The sequence below is a fragment of the Haliotis cracherodii genome, unplaced genomic scaffold, assembly GCF_022045235.1.
Source record: "Haliotis cracherodii isolate W230 unplaced genomic scaffold, xgHalCrac1.p SCAF_20, whole genome shotgun sequence".
NCBI classification, from domain to species: Eukaryota; Metazoa; Mollusca; class Gastropoda; order Lepetellida; family Haliotidae; genus Haliotis; species Haliotis cracherodii.
Genome location: NW_027266276.1, coordinates 5,574,184 through 5,594,252, shown reverse-complemented (window position 1 = coordinate 5,594,252; position 20,069 = coordinate 5,574,184). Strand labels below are relative to the sequence as shown.

The following is a 20,069-nucleotide window of genomic DNA, read 5'->3' as shown; positions in this document are numbered from 1 at the left end:
TCGGGGGTTATCCTAACTTGGTTTTTGTACAATAGCTTCAGTTTGAGTCCAGTTTGAATGACGTGTCACATATAACATCCATCAATCAAATTACTCTTTTCTTTCTCTGATAGAAACAAGCATTAATAAAAACATTTCTTCACATAATATTTGAAATTATTTTTTTCCAAAATACTGAATCCACAAGAGGGGTAGCGCACTATACTCAAGGAAATACGGAACTCATTGCATGGCATCTCTTATTCAACTGGGAACACCTTGAAGCATTATGACTCACTCCCCTGTTTTCGCTTTCTTAATGACACTTTTTCCAGCAAAAAATCCGAAACTTGTCTCACTGACGAAATGACAAGAGCTCATTTGAAAAAGGCCACGACTTTCAGTGTAGATTTATGAGGCATGTAATATAATATGTGATAGGTCTGTGCAGTGTTAGTCATAAGAGCTGAATCTGGTGATGCCACTTTGACATGAAACTGTGGGTAGGAATGGGTCCAGGGTATATATGATGACAGAATGGAGATATAGTACCCTGCATTATGGAGGATGGAAGAAGTTTGTGTATGAGCACCTCTTGGGTATTCCAGGGCCCCGTTCCACAAGGTGATCTTAGCGCTAAGATTGTCGTAAGTCCATGTTAAAGTAGGATGTTACGACAGTCATAGTGCTACGGTTGCTTTGTGGAACAATGGCAGGGCTGAAGAGGCCCGAGAGCCACTAGGAGCTGAACGGAAGCTGGGGATGGGGATCGGGTGTTACAATGTGTCATTGTAGCTATTGGTTTGAATGGAGCACTCGATTATTTCCCCTCTCCTGTGATGGAGATTGAATATTTGATGACCCAGGTGTTCAGCAGCATTCACTCTTTCTGCTGCATCAAGAATATTTGAAGCAGTAAATGAAATTCTAGAAAACACATACAGGTTTAACGGTGTAAAGAAATGTGAGAAAGGACAAAGGGTACAAACTCTGTGCAATACAAGGGGCGGTCGGGTAGCCTAGTGGTTAAAGCGTTCGCTCGTCACGCCAAAGACCCGGGTTCGATTCCCGACATGGGTACAATGTGTGAAGCCCATTTCTGGTGTCCCCCGTCGTGATATTGCTGGAATATTGCTAAAAGCGGCGTAATACCATACTCACTCACTCACTCACTCACTCACTGTGTAATACAAATGTCTGAACAGGCCCAGTATGGAGGTGACAATCATTCCAGCCTAACCAACTGTTTGATCTCTCTCCGGTGTTCTGTGTTTTGATAGAAGTTGCTGGTTTACAAATCAAGTCGAATCATGTTTCATGTGGAGCGATCAAAAGAACCACAGTTGGCACTAACACATTTTGAGTCTACTTTCAGTATTATTTTCAGTATATTTTAGGGGGCACGGGTGGCCCAGTCGTCTAAGGAGCCGTGATTCGCTGTGCAGAGTTGTGTCCCTTGGGCACGCCAAAAACCTATGATTGTGGGTTCGAATCCCGGTTCGCCCCGATTATGTTTCTAGGTTTGTCAGCACCATACCCGTGCTCGTGGGTTTCACCGAAGTGGTAAACATCCGAGACCTGCATCACTTTGGGCTTTCCTCCCACATTAAGCTGACATGCCGCGATATAACTGGAATACTGTTAAAAGCGGCGTTAAACCCAACTCACTCACCCAATTCAGTATATTTTAGTCTTTGGTCTTACCAAGCATGCTACAGGAGAAGACAGTATACATTCGACTAGTGGGTAAACAAGCAGGCTGGAAACTATACAGACTTTATGAATATTTTTTCTTAGCCATGATTGTCTTTGTCAGGAAGAAGTTTTTTTATGATAATACTAACACTGTCATTTGTACTTCTTATTCCATGATTATATGATATTGATTTAAAAAAAAATGATTCATACAAGAGCCTATATTCACAACACAATGTAATATTCAAAGAACATTGTTTTGTGACAGTTTACAAACATTGGTGTTGAAAATCTATTGACATGGCAGTATTCAATGTGAAGTGCCATATCAATAGATAGCATTTGTCTCAGTTGTATGAAAGTGAATTGGATTGCACCTGTAGTAGACTACTGCTGAGCGTGTTTCCTGAAGTTGTAGTATCAGACACTTAACAATGCTTCTGACCATGTTTGTAGGTATTCAAAATATCAAACATCAGTCACAGCAGCTCTGTCGAGGGAACATCAGCTCTCAGCAGCCATTTTGATCAATGTTCTTCTTTGTTTTTAAGTCCCAGGCCCCGTTCCACAAATCTTAGCGCTAAGGCTATTGTAAGCCTATGTTAAAGTATTGGAATTACGATCTTCTTAGCGCTAAGATCGCTTTGTGCAAGTGGGCTCAGAAATAATAGTATGCTTTCATTCAATGACTCCTTTTGTTTTTCTGGTGTAATTGGTCTTATGAGTGATTGAAGAAGGCTGTTTGAGAAATACATATAATTTTTTTTGTAACAGATAATGGTTAAACCTCGATTTAGTTTGATGTTTGGGCACAAAACCACAGTAGTTTGGGGCTATTGCAAATCTTTGATGACCTTTTAACATATTTCAGAAATTTCATCCAACTAATATTTTTTCTTTACTAGGTATTCTTACATATTTCTTGATGAATTTAAGTTTGTTCATGGACACAACACCAATAATTAAATAGTGCTTTTTCTTGTGGTAGAAGTTTTACACGCTTTGAAATTAGAACATTTGCACAAAATAACAAACACAAGTAGCTTACATGATTTTGTTTTTCATTCATCATAATTTTATGACATCAAACGCCATTTGGGAATTGTTATGATTTTATCAACTTTTTTCATTGTTATAACCAAATTTGAAAAAAAGTAAATCTCTAATACATTTTGAAAATGAATTCATCTGAAAACCTGTTTTGATTTTCAATGTGTATGTAATCATAGAGTGTGGATGGTTGAGGAAAACATACATCTTGTTTGATTGTGTCCCCGTCCATATTGAGAGTTACTGTTTGACATAATTTCATGCCAGATATTTTTCTGTTTCTAAAATTCTCCTTGGCCATATTAAATTGTCAGCGGCAGCAATGTTGCTTGTTTCAACAGTTTCAGTTGTTTCTGATGAATAAAATGTTCATCGTCAGTTAATAAAGGGAAGTAATCCTTCATGCAGAATTATCTCCCTTTGACAGTTGGACTTTTCTTAGCTCAGTATTCTTACAGCTATTAACAATACCATTATTTGACATACTGAAAGTTCTCTCAGCTGATATATCCAAATGACTAAAGACTGCTACATCTTCCTTGCATCCTTGGGGCAGGGATGGCCCAGTCGTCTAAGGCGCTGCTATTCCCTGTACAGAGTTACGTCCCTTAGGCACGCCAGAAACCTATGATTGTTGGATGAATCACAATTCGGTCCGATTATGTTTCTAGATCTGTTAGCACCATACCAGGGCTTGTGGGTTTCAATGAAGTGGTAAACATCTAAGACTTGCATCACTTTGGGTTTTCCTCACACATTAGGCAGACACGCCATATAACTGGAATACTGTTAAAAGCAGCGTTAAACCCAACTCACTCCTTGCATCCCTCTCTAACCTTTGCTCGAACTTGATCTTGTGTTCCCTGCATGTCTCTGGACAATGTAGCTCAGTAGTGGCATGCTGGTTCTAGGAAACCAGTTCACTAAGCTGTTATTCGTGTTGCAGATACCAGATGGAGGTGGACCGCATCAAGGAGGCTGTGAGGCAGAGGAACCTCGCCAGGCGTGGACATGCAGCACAAATCGGTAAGCTGTTTATGTTGGATCCATTCGGACAAATATCCTCCCAGGGCGTCTCATTTTTTAAAATATTATGTTTCATATATACATATCTGATTTCAGTTTATGTTTTCCCCCTACCTCGAGGATTTTGTCTAAACAATCCTCAAACTAGGATTAAAAGTCTTTGATTAAGTGTTTATGATTAATTTGGTTGTCTTCTTGCAGCCAAGCCCATCCGCCCCGGCCAGCACCAGGGAGGTTCCCCGGCAGGCCCCGTGGCAATCAGGGGAGGGGGCATGCCTCACAACGGTCCTACACCCATCAAAGCAGAAGCATCAGCGTAAGTTACAACAGCAACTGCACATCACAAGAGATGACACACTAAGCATGAAAGGAGATGACATCAAGGACTCGACGATTCTCCTGAATTTACCTTATTTTTTAGCACTGTTTTTAGAAAGCTTAGAGACTTATTTTACGCCCATCCTTTGTAGATATGCAGCTCACCCTGGACCAGTTTTTGAAATTTCTCAATGGCATGGGTACATTGTGTGTAGCCTGCTCTGGCTAGTCACTTAGATAATGTTGGGGGATGGTGTAGCTTAGTTGTAAAAAAAAGGAGCTCTTGATGCAAATGGGTTTGAATCCCAACATGAGTTGAGTACAAGAGTTGATGCCCATTCCATGTGCCCCCTGTGGCTGGAATATCACTCTCACTCACTCTTCTCCAGTAATGTGAGTCGCTATTAGTCATGTTTAGACTTCTGGCAGCCTCCCTGGTCTAGTGGTATAGCGTACTTGTTGTTACCCTGTCTGGCTCTCCGCAGGGCAGGGCAGGGCAGGGCAGGGGAGAACAGGGCAGGGCAGGGCAGGGCAGAACAGGGCAGGGCAGGGCAGGGCAGGGCAGGGCAGGGCAGAACAGGGCAGGGCAGGGCAGGGCAGGGGAGGGGAGAACAGGGCTGGGCAGGGGAGGGGAGGGGAGAACAGGGCAGGGCAGGGCAGGGGAGGGGAGAACAGGGCAGGGCAGGGCAGGGCAGGACAGGGGAGGGCAGGGCAGGGCAGGGCAGGGCAGGACAGGGGAGGGCAGGGCAGGGCAGGGCAGGGGAAGGGAGAACAGGGCAGGGCAGGGCAGGACAGGGGAGAACAGGGCAGGGCAGGGGAGAACAGGGCAGGGCAGGGGAGAACAGGGCAGGGCAGGGGAGAACAGGGCAGGGCAGGACAGGGGAGAACAGGGCAGGGCAAGGGAGAACAGGGCAGGGCAGGGCAGAACAGGGCAGGGGAGGGGAGAACAGGGCAGGGCAGAACAGGGCAGGGGAGGGGAGAACAGGGCAGGGCAGGGCAGGGCAGAACAGGGCTGGGGAGGGGAGAACAGGGCAAGGCAGGTGAGAACAGGACAGGGCAGGGGAGGGGAGAACAGGGCAAGGCAGGGGAGAACAGGGCAAGGCAGGGGAGAACAGGGCAAGGCAGGGGAGAACAGGGCAAGGCAAGGGAGAACAGGGCAGGGCAAGGGAGAACAGGGCAGGGCAAGGGAGAACAGGGCAGGGCAGGGCAGAACAGGGCAAGGCAAGGGAGAACAGGGCAAGGCAGGGCAGAACAGGGCAAGGCAAGGGAGAACAGGGCAAGGCAGGGGAGAACAGGGCAAGGCAGGGGAGAACAGGGCAAGGCAGGGGAGAACAGGGCAAGGCAGGGGAGAACAGGGCAGGGCAGGGGAGAACAGGGCAAGGCAGGGGAGAACAGGGCAGGGCAGGGGAGGGGAGAACAGGGCAAGGCAGGGGAGAACAGGGCAGGGCAGGGGAGGGGAGAACAGGGCAGGGCAGGGCAGGGGAGGGGAGAACAGGGCAAGGCAGGGCAGGGCAGAACAGGGCAGGGCAGGGCAGGGGAGGGGAGAACAGGGCAAGGCAGGGGAGAACAGGGCAGGGCAGGGCAGAACAGGGCAGGGGAGAACAGGGCAGGGCAGAGCAGGGCAGGGCAAGGCAATAATCTTGAATGCAATGTTAAACCCATTTCACTTGACTTTATGGCCGGTGGAAAACATGATTAGTTACAAGTCAGGAAGACGTTCAGAATAAACACCTTCCTGGTGTACCTGGCATTAATATACTTGATACCGACTTCAGACTAGTAATTGATGCACCATTAAATGCCATTCACCTGAATGGTTCGGGCTGTGAGGCTCGGTGACTTGGTTGATCGCATGTCAGTGTACCCTTACGGCCTGGATCGTTGCATACAATAGAATCACTGGATTGTTTGCTCCAGATTCTATGATTTACAGGCTGCTGCCATATAACTGGAATAAAGTGTGGCATTAAACAACAAACAAACTTGTGTTGAAACCTTGATCTGAGAGTCTTGTTTGTGTTGCAGATAAAGAGTGCCTGTGTTGGGAGCAGGAGACTGGAGTAGTGCGAGTCTGGCCATTCAGGAGGTAGAACCCACACACCAACATGGGACTGTTTTCCTCTCACTAGCATTCCGCAGCTTGTAGGGTGTCGCTACCTTATAGCACCACATCATGCATCGCGCTGGACAGTGTCCGCATATCATGCATCCTGCTGGACAGTGTCCGCAAACAGGCATTGTCAGGTTTCAGTGACAAGTGGACTGATATATCACGACACTATTTCTGCATTTACTTTGTACTGATATTGGGCATATTAGATGGAATGGATGGTTATTGAGTGCTGGAAACTTTCCAGAGTTTGCTGTGGGCTGGTCTTGCTGCTTCAGATTCAGAGCTTGGTGCAATGGCTGAAACCAAGATTCTGGAAGCATGTTCCTATGTTGGAATTGCCAGTTGAAACTGACCAAGGACATGGTGCAGCATAGCTGACAATTGTAAAAGGATTCCCTCTTGAAATAGTCAACCGATAAGCTCCTGAAGATAGGATGTGAAAGTGGATACCATGGCACACACCGGAACTGTTCAAGGCTGAAGAGTCTTGTGTTTGATTGGATCATAGCCCGAAGGTGACTCTTTGATGGACAATGTTTGTGATTGGTTGTATTAATCTCTGTGTATGTAGAGCTGGTATTTAGGCAATGAGATGACTGCAGTGTATATTATTGGATTGTAGATGTTCTGCAATTATGCTCTTCCTCATGGTGTCCATGTTATCGATATTATAACCATGCTTTGCCCGTATGCCAATCAGGCATGTGTGTTCATTGGGTGATTTTACCAGAAATGGCTTTTTCATGTATCCAGTTCGTTGCTGACTTCAAGGTCACCAAGGTGAATGAATAACCTTGACCTCAGTTCTAAAGGTCATTCATGCAATGTTGATGGAGTAAACTTGACCTTTGTTCTAAAGGTCACTCGTGCAATTTTGATTGAGTAACCTTGAACTTAGTTTTAAAGATCATTCATGCCCAGATTCGGCTATGTAAAACTGGCACGATTGGTGATCAGCATATACATTTTAAGATCTAAAACAAATTGTTTTCAATATGTCATCCATGAAATATGAAGATAATCCTTGAGAACATTTGTGCTTGAAGTCATTGGTCGGCATTTCGCAGAGGGCATCCTTTTACTTATATACACCAATTCAGTGACGAGGATTCTTGCGAGTAAGAAGACCGGTGTTGACATGTGACACCAACAGGAACTGAAGTGAAAAAGTGGCTGTTTGAGGCCAGAGGTGCTGATGTCCATTTGATCAGCGATACATGTTGGGGGTATAAACATTGATACCGGATCCATTGCTGTTTGACAAGTTATGTCAATGGTGCATTGCTGTTCCAAATGTGGTTGCTGGTAGCGACACCCACAGTTTAGTAGGCGTCATTGTGTACATTGTTCATCCTGCGCTATGTGTCTTATAATGCTGACTGGGTATTTTCATGTTGTTTTACAAACACAGGTACTAGTGCATCAATACAAACAGTCGTGATGTCGGCAACATTGACCAGGTTCAGACAGAACCAAGCATCTATTGGATGAAACCAAGTTAGAAATTGATAAAAATTCTATATTTATATTTTGGGAAGTAATAAACAAATTGGAACACTTCCAAGATGTTGACTCAAGGTAGAAAAAATCTCTACTGAAGAAAAAAGAGTTAGGGTCATGATTTTTTTGTATTGAAGACAAGTACACAATTTCATAAAAATATCCCCCAAAATTTTCATGATGCCTAACTTTTTTTGTTCAGTATACTTGCAGATATTGATGAGGTTTTTAATCGGTAATGCAAACTTTAAATTTGACTTTGATATTTAATAACTGTTTGTGCTTTTACACCATGTACACAGATGACTGTTTTACAGCGTTATCTCTTACTCCTTTATTTAATGTGAACAGTCTGGTTGTATTGACTGCTGAGTTGTTGACAAGTTGTTTTATTTATTTCAGTTGTGTATAATTAAGAATTTAAGCAGCAAAATATGACAAGTACAACCACAGGCTATATAAGTGATGAGAAAATCAGGACTGATTCTTGAACTGGAAGTCTGGTTTATGCTGTTTTCCTTTCCCCAGCTGGAGAAGGGGTGATCCTCTTCACTTTCGAATACAGCTGGACCCGTGTTAATTCTTTCAGGAATGATTTGCCAAAGAAAAGGTTGAACACTTGATACGTACATGCTGATGTTGTGATAGGGAGTGAGTGCATGGCATTGGTGCAACACGATTTCTTTCGATGAATTGGAAAGGATTAACTTTAGGGAGTACCAGGAACAGCATATTCAAATGTCATTAAATCTGCATCTTCCCGAGACAAGGGAGTTAACTGACTATAAAAGTCCAGTTTCCACCTTTGCCAAACTAGGCTGGAATCCTGGAGTTACATATTGGCAGGACTAACGAGTCTATGCATAGTCCAATCCAAATTACGCAATGAAGTAGACATCCTTCGTAAACAACATGGATTTTAACCTGCAGATTACGATCGACTGTAGGATTTTCAAAGCATGTGTACTGTCAACTGGGCGTTGACCGATATTTTCCAAAACTTGTCCTGTTTTTGAGGTGCTCAAATGATTTGATGCACTTGGTGAGGTAAGGCCCGTTTTATTATGATATAGGTCTTGGTTATCGATTGTTTTGATTGGGCGCCACCAATTTGTTTGAAGCAAATGCAAGTGACATGAGAGGTGGAATCTGATTGGTCAAGAAAAGGGACATAACTCAAATAGCCACTGGTGGCACTACAATCGAACCACGTAATTCCAGCATATAGTTTGTCAAGGTTAGAAACTGGACTTAAGTTGTCAGTTAACACACTTGCCCCATGAAGATACTGAATCTGATTTGATGAGCAAATTTAGCACATTTCTCTTAAAATTGGTTCTTTTTCATGTGGAGATTTGACACACTTTGTTCAATATCTGAATTTTAATCCAATAAAATGTTCTAATTCTAATCCTCTGACTTTGACAAGAGTAAGTGTAGTACATTTCTTTTAATATTGAATCTATTTCGTGTGGAGATTTTGAAACAAATTCAGCATCTGAATGGTAAACAAATGTTATGACCGAAACTAATCGTTTTATATTCTGATGGAAAATGGCTTGTGATATTGTGATGTGTTGTGTGGACTAAAAAAATCCCACAAAACCGGCAGTGAAGAAAATTCTGAATGAAGAGCTCCTATGAAGACAAAACCACTCGTTGTTGATTGTGCTTTCTGCGGTATAACCATGTGACTGTGTGTGTTGTTACAGAAATCAGGATCTTGTCACTGTTTATGAATTCTACAGATCTTTACCTGTTGATGGCCCAAGAACTTCGAGGGCATTCTTTGTAATGTAAGGTGGTATGGATGAGACTTGAACTATTTATGTGTATGTTTGAATATGGTATGCATACTTCCTCCAAGTTAGTGACGGGGGGATTCGCTTGAATTGTTTTAATTTCATGATTTGATCAGCCCCTGGACGTTGTGGAGTCAGAGGTGTGCTGTGATCGAGAGATTCTCTTTTCCATCTTGTTTTGTTTCACCTTTGAATTGTTTAGGGAGAATGACATGGGAACGTTTCTGGACAGTCAGCCTACTGCTGTTTTATTCCGAGTGCAATTGACTGTTTTGTCCATCACCTCAGAAATATTCATTATCACTTATTCAGTAAGATGTGTAGTCAGATGAATTTCTCCGTATCCCAATAAAATTCGTTCTAGTGTTATTTCTCTGCAAATATTACAATATAAGTCACCTGAAAATTGGCAAAAAAAGAATATATTATTCCTCCTATGTCATTGAGACATCAGAGCACAATTGAAATCTATATCCAACCAAATTTGAATTTTCTAAAACTCGGCATCTTCATCCTCATAACAAGTGATGGAGGTTGCTGCTGAAGAACATGGAGAGCCCAATTGTCAGACATGTTTTGTTATGTGTATGAGGCTGGGTCTATCCCCTACAAAAGCCGACATCTTAAACTCAAAGCTTTTGATACACCTTTTCAAAACTGATTTTGTTTCTGATATAATTTTGATGATTCAGCTTCTATCCCATACATAAGCTGACGTCTTTAAGCTACTTTCCCCAAACATGTCTTGTTTCTGTGTGACTGAAGACCTTGAAGCTTAGACCATCCAGAAATGTTCCATATGTCAGAGGCTGGTTCAGATGCTGAGTGTGAAAACAATGGGTGTTGCCGTGATGAAATTTGCTTGTTATCATATTGACTGTTTTCATCATGATTCAATAAGTCTTTCACGACGATGTTTTGTAGTTTATTATTGTACGATTTCCAACCTATTTCCATTATTGAAACAAGCGCTTATACATATTCGACAATATATTGTAATTTAATTTATTATGATAGTAATCCAAGCAGGTAGTATTGTGGAATGCTTCCTAATTTTGTTCTGTTTTAGTAAACTGTACATAGTCAATTGACATTTTCATGTTATCTGTAGTTGAGGTATGGTGGCTGGGCCTACAGAAGGCCATTGTGTACATAGATATTGGAGGCTTTTACTCTGGGCAGTGGAATCATAGAGGCGAGATGGTAAGCTTGCAGAATTAAAACACAAATTACAACATGCATTCTTTGGGTACAACATGCTGAGACAAAATTTCGGAAATTACAGTAGTTGAAAATCGTGGGTGAGTTTCTAGCGAGGGAATAGTCGTAAGGCCCACCACCATTAGTTGTGTCAATGTCTAGTCCACACTGTGTCGTGTCCTGCCACTCTAGGTGCACAGTATACTGCATTTGACGACTAGTACCACTGTATTTTACTGTATAGCTGGCCTGCCAGCTTCTTCAATCATGTGTGCTACAAGCTTAATCTGTAAGTGTGATTTGGCTCGTGGCTTAGCTGCAATATCCGTGATGTATAAAACACTATGTATGCTCGTTTCTGCACAAATAAAACACTTACTCTACTCTGTGTCATGTTTGTGGTGTTTTGCAACCAGTGTGTGAAAGCCAGTCAGAGTCGGAACCATCCTCGTTTCGAATGAAATGATGCTGGAACAACTAAGTTACATCGTTCTGTCACCACTGAAACAACTGTGAAGTCATCCTCGTATTATCCAGGGTATAAAAGTATTTGATGTAATAAGCGCCCAAGGCACCTACAAAATTGGAAAAAGGGGCTTCTATTGGGATAAAATTTTGGTGAAAAAGAAGTGGAGAGATCGTAAATTTCATGGTTTATGTTGACAGCCTAAAATGATACAAAAGTGAAGTCTGTGCGAATAATACACAACAGATATTTTTTTCCAGAATTTAATTGCCCATAATTAAGGGTGCATATAACTCACAGGTGCGTATTATACACAAATAAAAATGTCTTGTGTACATTGATCAATTGGAAGAGGTGCTTATTGGGATTGTTCACTAGCCAATATATTTGCATATATCGCTGTGGGCGCTTATTAGAGCGGGGTGCTTATTAAGTTGAATACGGTATATCTCGATTCTATATAAACTTAAATACCCTGGTCCAATTCACCACAATAGCTTCATTTTGCGTGAGGGTTCTAATGAAATGATGCCACAAAAAACAAATTACTCTGTTCTTTCACAATTAAAACAACTCTGACATCAGCAGTACTCAAATACCATCAGAGGTACTCCATTTGTCTGGATGCAAACTATCTCAAATACCATCAACAGTACTCCATATGAATGGATGCAACCTGTCTCAAATACCATCAGCAGTACTCCGTTTGTCTGGATGCAACCTGTCTCAAATACCATCGGCACTATATTTGTCTGGATGCAACCTGCCTCAAATACCATCAGAAGTACTCCGTTTGTCTGGATGCAAACTATCTCAAATACCATCAACAGTACTCCATATGAATGAATGCAACCTGTCTCAAATACCATCAGCAGTACTCCGTTTGTCTGGATGCAACCTGTCTCAAATACCATCGGCACTATATTTGTCTGGATGCAACCTGCCTCAAATACCATCAGAAGTACTCCCTTTGTCTGGATGCAAACTTTCTCAAATACCATCAGAAATACTCAATTTGTCTGGATGCAAACTGTCTCAAATACCATCAGCAGTACTCCATTTGTCTGGATGCAAACTGTCTCAAATACCACCAGCAGTACTCCTTTTTTCTGGATGCAAACTGTCTCAAATACCACTTAGAATGCTATGTATCAGTGACTTCTTCAACTGTCTTAATACTCAGGGAAACATTAATTTCAGCCCCAGGTTTTCTTTTATATGGTCATTAACTCTCATGTGGGCTCATATGAAGCTCACATGTTGAATGTAGATTTATTCCGAACTTAATAATTTGTTTAAAACGATCCTGTTTGATTACTAGTATTTGGGTGATTTTAACGAGTGTTTGGACCCGTGAAAATCCGGGGTAGAATAGGTCTTCAGCAACCAATGCTTGCCGTAAAAGGCGACTATGCTTGTCGTAAAAGGCGACTAACGGGAACGGGTGGTCAGGCTCGCTGACTTGGTTGATGCATGTCATCGTATCCCAATTGCGTGGATCGATGCTCATGATGTCAATCACTGGATTGTCTTGTCCAGACTCGAATTTTTACAGACCGCCGTCATATAGCTGGAATATTGCTGAGTGTGGCGTTAAACAACAAACAAACTTGAGAACACAGCGGCAGAGAAAATGTTTAATTTGCTCCTGTTTTTCAGTTCATATCTGTCATCAAAATATATTTTCAATCCAAATATTTTGGTGGTTTCAAAGGTAAAAGTATGGGAGGTGGGTGGTGTAAAAATGTCCACCATTTTCATCAGCGTGCACTTTTAAGGGCATTTGTGAAGGCCAAAATCACCAACTTACCCATACACACTCGGCACCTGCCCGACCCAGCCTATCTAGTATGTACACGACCGCCTCCGTGGTCTAGCGGATACAGCGTCTGTCCGGAGAGCCGAAGGCTGATTGTTCGATCCCAGGCAACTTCAAACCGAAAGACGTAACAGATGGTACTTTGAAGGCCAAAAGGACTGATTTGCTCGGAATACTGTGTCTAAGTGGGGTATCCATGTTAACCTGTAGCATGGTGTCTTTGCCATCGCTGTATAAGTGCAAAATCTTGAACGCAATGTTAAACCTGAACTTGAAAAGTGCTGTTCAGAATGTCACATTCCTACTATACGATGTGTCACGTGCAAGGGGCGGTCGGGTAGCCTAGTGATGAAAGCCCTCCCTCGTCACGCCGAAGACCCGGGTTCGATTCCCGACATGGGTACAATGTGTGAAGCCCATTTCTGGTGTCCCCGCCGTTGTATTGCTGGAATATTGCTAAAAGCGGCGTAAAAGCATTCTCACTCTTTCACCTACAATAATTATTTAGTTCATGACGCGACATTTACCATTTAGGTGAAACCCACGACCACAGGTATGAAGGAGTGAGTTCTATAGCCATGTGTCAGCTTAATGGTGGAAGAAAGGCCGGAGTAATGCAGGTCTCAGACATTTACTTAACCCACTGGTATGATGCTTATAGGGACTATAGCTGTTTCTGTGCTGACTGATGCTACGCATAAACAAACAGCCTTTGAAAATGAAGATGTATGACCCAAGACTAGAATTACAAGTACCCCAACGTCAAGGGCCTACTTGCACAAAGCGAACTTAGCGCTAAGATGATCGTAATTCCCATGCTTTAACATAGGCTTACAAGAGTCGTAGCGCTAAGATCACTTTATGCAAGTGGGCCCAGGTGGGGTTATGTCCAGTCTATTTGAATGAAGACAATGCTACTTGCCAGGAGTGCTGCTTGCCTACCGGCTCTGCCTTATTCAATTGTGCACGGAGCTTTGACGACCAGAACCTGTTTGAATGTATACGAGTGAGAATAGCGCTGCTACCGTGGTTTGTCGGCAACGGGTCAGGTATTGAACATAAATACAATGTACAAGTCACGTGGAAGCTTTTCAGTGAGAGCATAACGCCTTAGTCAGTTACGAAATCTCGACAGGCATTTATTGTTGACATATATTTTGTCAAGTCACCACATTCGGGACGATCAATAGAGATCCATATAGCCATATCGTCACACACAGACGGACATACAGTGAGCACACGACTGCCACAGGGTGCTTCCTATGATAGAAGCTACAGTATTCAAGTGGTGATATCCGGGTGTTGAAGTGGTACTGACACGTATTACTGACGTGCGACACGGCAAGCGAATGTTATAATGACATTTGGAAGAGGTGCTTATTGGGATTGTTCACTAGCCAATATATTTGCATATATCGCCATGGGCGCGCATTAGAGCGGGGTGCTTATTAAGTTGAAAACGGTATATCTCGATTCTATATACACTTAAATACCCTGGTCCAATTCACCACAATAGCTTCATTTTGCGTGAGGGTTCTAATGAAATGATGCCACAAAAAACAAATTACTCTGTTTTTTCACAATTAAAACAACTCTGACATCAGCAGTTCTCCTTTTGTCTGGATGCAAACTGTCTCAAATACCATCAGCGTTATTCCATTTGTCTGGATGCAAACTGTCTCAAATACCACTTAGAATGCTATGTATCATAGTGACTTCTTCAACTGTCTTAATGCTCAGGGTAACATTAATTTTAGCCCAAAGTTTTCTTTTATATGGTCATTAACTCTCATCGTGGGAACATGGGAGCTTCACATGTTGAATGTAGATTTATGCCGAACTTAATAATTTGTTAAAAAGATCCTGTTTGATTTGGGTGATTTCGATGAGTGTTTGGACCTGTGAAGATCCAGTGTAGAATAGATCTTAAGCAATCCAGGCTTGCCATAAAAGGCGACTAACGGGATCGGGTGGTCAGGCTGATTGTCTTGATTGATGCATGTCATCGTATTCCAATCGTGTGGATCAATGCTCATGAAGTCAATCACTGAGTTGTCTGGTCCAGACTCAATTATTTACAGACCGCCATCATATAGCTGGAATATTGCTGAGTGCGGCGTTAAACAACAAACCGACAAACAAACAATTATGGATGGATATAATTGAGAAAAACTGTTGGAGCATAAAAAAATCTATCCACAATAAGGCATCAGAAGGAGTTACTATGGGCTGTACTGTTCTCTTCAGTAGATGAATTATATTCGATCTTAAGCTCCAGGATAATAGCTGTAAAATTGCTGATACTGCGTGGAGCAATGTTCAATTATTCGTTCATGTGAGTGTGGTGGGGTGGCCTCGTGTTTAAAGCATTTTCTTGTCATGCCGAAGACCAGGGTTCGATTCCCGACATGGGTACAATCTGTGAAGTCCATTTCTGGTGTCCCCCGTCGTGATATTGCTGGAATATTGCTAAAAGCGGCGTAAAACCATACTCACTCACTCAATCGTTCATGTGAATTGGATTTAGGGGATAGCCTAGTTGGTTTTTAGTTGAAGATTTTGTTTTGATTCCCCTAATAGGTAAACGTGTGAAGCCCATTCTTGGTGTCCGATGTAAGAGCCTGTGTTGGTAGAATGAAAAGTGTGGTGAAGTGAACAGTACGAAACTGGGTCGGTTGGTGGAAATTGGTGAAGTGAACAGTAAGAAGCTGGGTCTGTTGGTGGAAATTGGTGAAGTGAACAGTAAGAAGCTGGGTAGGTTGGTGGAAATTGGTGAAGTGAACAGTAAGAAGCTGGGTCGGTTCGTGGAAATCGGTGAAGTGAACAGTAAGAAGCTGGGTAGGTTGGTGGAAATTGGTGAAGTGAACAGTAAGAAGCTGGGTCGAGAAGCTGGGTCAGTTGGTGGAAATCGGTGAAGTGAACAGTAAGAAGCTGGCAGTTGGTGAAGTGAACCGCGAGAGAGAACACTCACAATAACTGCACATTAACATCAGATTCGTGCCACTGTTGTCTATACTTGCCATAAAAGGCGACTATGCTTATCGTAAAAGGCGACTGACGGGATCGGGTGGTCAGGCTCACTGACTTGTTGATGCATGTCATCGTATCCCAATTGCGTGGATCGATGCTCATGATGTCAATCACTGAATTGTCTGGTCCAGTCTCGATTTTTACAGACCGACGTCATATAGCTGGAACATTGGTGAGTGTGGCGTTAAACTAAAAAAACCCACCAAAAACCAAACTTGAGGACACAGCGGCAGAGAAAATATTTAATTTGCTTCTGTTTTTCAGTTCATATCTGTCATCAAAATATATTTTCAATCAAATATTTTAGTGTTTTCAAAGGTAAAAGTATGGGAGGTGGTTGGTGTAGAAATGTCCACCATTTTCATCAGCGTTCGCTTTTGAGGGCATTATTGAAGGCTGGTGCAAAATCATAAACTTTCCTTCCAATACCCTCCCGGCACCTCCTTGACCCACCCCATCTACTATGTACACGACCGACTCCTTGTTCTGGCGTCTGCCCGGAGAGCCGAAGGTTGGTGGTTCGATCCCCGGCAACTTCTTACCGAAAGATGTTTCAAAGATGGTACTTGTTCTTACCTTGCCTGGCGCTAGACATTAAGGGGTCAAAAGGACTGATTTTCTCGGAGTACTGTGTCGCAGTGGGCTCTCCATGTTAACCTGTAGCATGGTGTCTCTGTCATCGCTGTATTAGTGCAAAATTTTGAACGCAATGTTATGCATACTTTCACGTCACCTACAATAATTATTAAGTTTATGACGCGACATTTATCATTTTGGTGAAACCCACGAGCTCAGATATGTGTGAGTGAATACAATGTGTCAGCTTAATGCTCGAAGAAAACCCGAAGTAAAGCATGTCTCAGACATATACCACTTTAGTATGATGCTTTTAGGGAGCATAGCTGTTTCTGCGCTGACTGGGGACGGTCGGGTTGCGTAGTGGTTAAAGCGTTCGCTCGTCACGCCGAAGACCCGGGTTCGATTCCCGACATGGGTACAATGTGTGAAGCCCATTTCTGGTGTCCCCCGCCGTGATATTGCTGGAATATTACTAAAAGCGGCGTAAAACTATACTCACCCACTCTGACTGATGCTTCGCTCTCAAAACAATCAGCCTTTGAAAAGGAAGATATATGACCCAAATCGAGAATTGCCATTACCCCAACGTGCAGGTGGAGTTATGTCCAGTCTATTTGAATGCTTGACAATGCTACTAGCAAGGAATCATGCTTGCCTACAGGCTCTCCCTTATTCAATTGTGCACGGAGCGTTGACGACCAGAACATGTTTGAATGTATACCAGTGTGATAGCATTGCAACCGTGGTTCGTCGGCGACGGGTCAGGTATTGAACATAAATACAATGTACAAGTCACGTGGAAGCTTTTCAGTGAGAGCATAACGATAGCAGTTACGAAATCTCAACAGGCAATTATATAGGTGACATATATTTTGTCAAGTTACCACATTCGGGACGATCAATAGAGATCCATATAGCCATGTCGTCACACACAGACGGACATACAGTGAGCACACGACTGCCACAGGGTGCTTCCTATGATAGAAGCTACAGTATTCAAGTGGTGATGTCCGAGTGTTGAAGTGGTGCAGACCCGTATTACTGACGTGCGACACGGCGAGCGATTGTTATAATGACGTTTGACCCCGCACATCTGGTATGTCGTGTTAGTGTTAAACTATACATGTAGTTATAGTGTTATACTGTACATGTAGTTATAGTGTTATACTGTATGTGTAGTTATAGTGTTATACTGTAATGTAGTTATAGTGTTATACTGGACATGTAGTTATAGTGTTATACTGTACATGTAGATATAGTGTTATACTGGACATGTAGTTATAGTGTTAAACTGTAATGTAGTTATAGTGTTATACTGTATGTGTAGTTATAGTGTTATACTGTACATGTAGTTATAGTGTTATACTGTACATGTAGTTATAGTGTTATACTGTAATGTAGTTACAGTGTTATACTGTACATGTAGTTATAGTGTTAAACTGTACATGTAGTTATAGTGTTAAACTGTACATGTGGTTATAGTGTTATACTGTACATGTAGTTATAGTGTTATACTGTACATGTAGTTATAGTGTTATACTTTATATGTAGTTATAGTGTTAATCTGTACATGTAGTTATAGTGTTAATCTGTACATGTAGTTATATAGTGTTATACTGTAATGTAGTTATAGTGTTAATCTGTATATGTAGTTATAGTGTTATACTGTACATGTAGTTATAGTGTTAAACTGTACATGTGGTTATAGTGTTATACTGTACATGTAGTTATAGTGTTAAACTGTACATGTAGTTATAGTGTTAAACTGTACATGTGGTTATAGTGTTATACTGTACATGTAGTTATAGTGTTATACTGTACATGTAGTTATAGTGTTATACTTTATATGTAGTTATAGTGTTAATCTGTACATGTAGTTATAGTGTTAATCTGTACATGTAGTTATATAGTGTTATACTGTAATGTAGTTATAGTGTTATACTGTAATGTAGTTTTAGTGTTAAACTGTATGTGTAGTTATAGTGTTATACTGTAATGTAGTTATAGTGTTATACTGTACATGTAGTTATAGTGTTAAACTGTAATGTAGTTTTAATGTTATACTGTAATGTAGTTTTAATGTTATACTGTAATGTAGTTACAGTGTTAATCTGTACATGTAGTTATAGAGTTATACTGTACATGTAGTTATAGAGTTATACTGTACATGTAGTTATAGAGTTAAACTGTATATGTAGTTATAGTGTTATACTGTACATGTAGTTATAGTGTTAATCTGTACATGTAGTTATAGAGTTATTCTGTATATGTAGTTATAGTGTTATACTGTACATGTAATTATAGTGTTATACTGTAATGTAGTTATAGAGTTATTCTGTATATGTAGTTATAGTGTTATACTGTACATGTAGTTATAGTGTTATACTGTAATGTAGTTATAGAGTTATTCTGTATATGTAGTTATAGTGTTATACTGTAATGTAGTTATAGTGTTAATCTGAACATGTAGTTATAGAGTTAAACTGTATATGTAGTTATAGAGTTAAACTGTATATGTAGTTATAGTGTTATACTGTATATGTAGTTATAGAGTTAAACTGTACATGTAGTTATAGTGTTATACTGTACATGTAGTTATAGTGTTAAACTGTATGTTTAGTTATAGTGTTAAACTGTATGTTTAGTTATAGTGTTATACTGGACATGTAGTTATAGTGTTATACTGTACATGTAGTTATAGTGTTAAACTGTACATGTAGTTATAGTGTTATACTTTATATGTAGTTATAGTGTTATACTGTACATGTGGTTAAAATGTTATAATGTAATGTAGTTATAGTGTTAAACTGTACATGTAGTTATAGTGTTATACTGTACATGTAGTTATAGTGTTAATCTGTACATGTAGTTATAGAGTTAAACTGTATATGTAGTTATAGTGTTATACTGTATATGTAGTTATAGAGTTAAACTGTACATGTAGTTATAGTGTTATACTGTACATGTAGTTATAGTGTTAAACTGTATGTTTAGTTATAGTGTTAAACTGTATGTTTAGTTATAGTGTTATACTGGACATGTAGTTATAGTGTTATACTGTACATGTAGTTATAGTGTTAAACTGTACATGTAGTTATAGTGTTATACTTTATATGTAGTTATAGTGTTATACTGTACATGTGGTTAAAATGTTATAATGTAATGTAGTTATAGTGTTAAACTGTACATGTAGTTATAGTGTTATACTGTACATGTAGTTATAGTGTTATACTGTACATGTAGTTATAGTGTTAAACTGTATGTTTAGTTATAGTGTTAAACTGTATGTTTAGTTATAGTGTTATACTGGACATGTAGGTATAGTGTTATACTGTACATGTAGTTATAGTGTTAAACTGTACATGTAGTTATAGTGTTATACTTTATATGTAGTTATAGTGTTATACTGTACATGTGGTTATAGTGTTATACTGTACATGTGGTTATAGTGTTATACTGTACATGTAGTTATAGAGTTAAACTGTATATGTA

General features: G+C 40.9%; 1 protein-coding gene across 2 annotated transcripts in view; it reads left to right on the top strand.

Moving 5' to 3' along the window:
• The window catches only part of LOC139470243 (kinesin heavy chain-like), an 87,807-nt gene extending 76,741 nt beyond the window's left edge, over nucleotides 1-11,066 (top strand). For both annotated transcript variants that reach the window (XM_071252570.1, XM_071252569.1), the window contains 3 exons: nucleotides 3,671-3,750; nucleotides 3,952-4,066; nucleotides 6,094-11,066. In XM_071252570.1, coding sequence (XP_071108671.1) covers nucleotides 3,671-3,750; nucleotides 3,952-4,066; nucleotides 6,094-6,097 — 199 coding nt within the window. In that variant the 3' untranslated portion in view covers nucleotides 6,098-11,066. The remainder of the gene's footprint in view (nucleotides 1-3,670; nucleotides 3,751-3,951; nucleotides 4,067-6,093) is intronic.
• The last annotated feature ends 9,003 nt before the right edge of the window (nucleotides 11,067-20,069 follow it).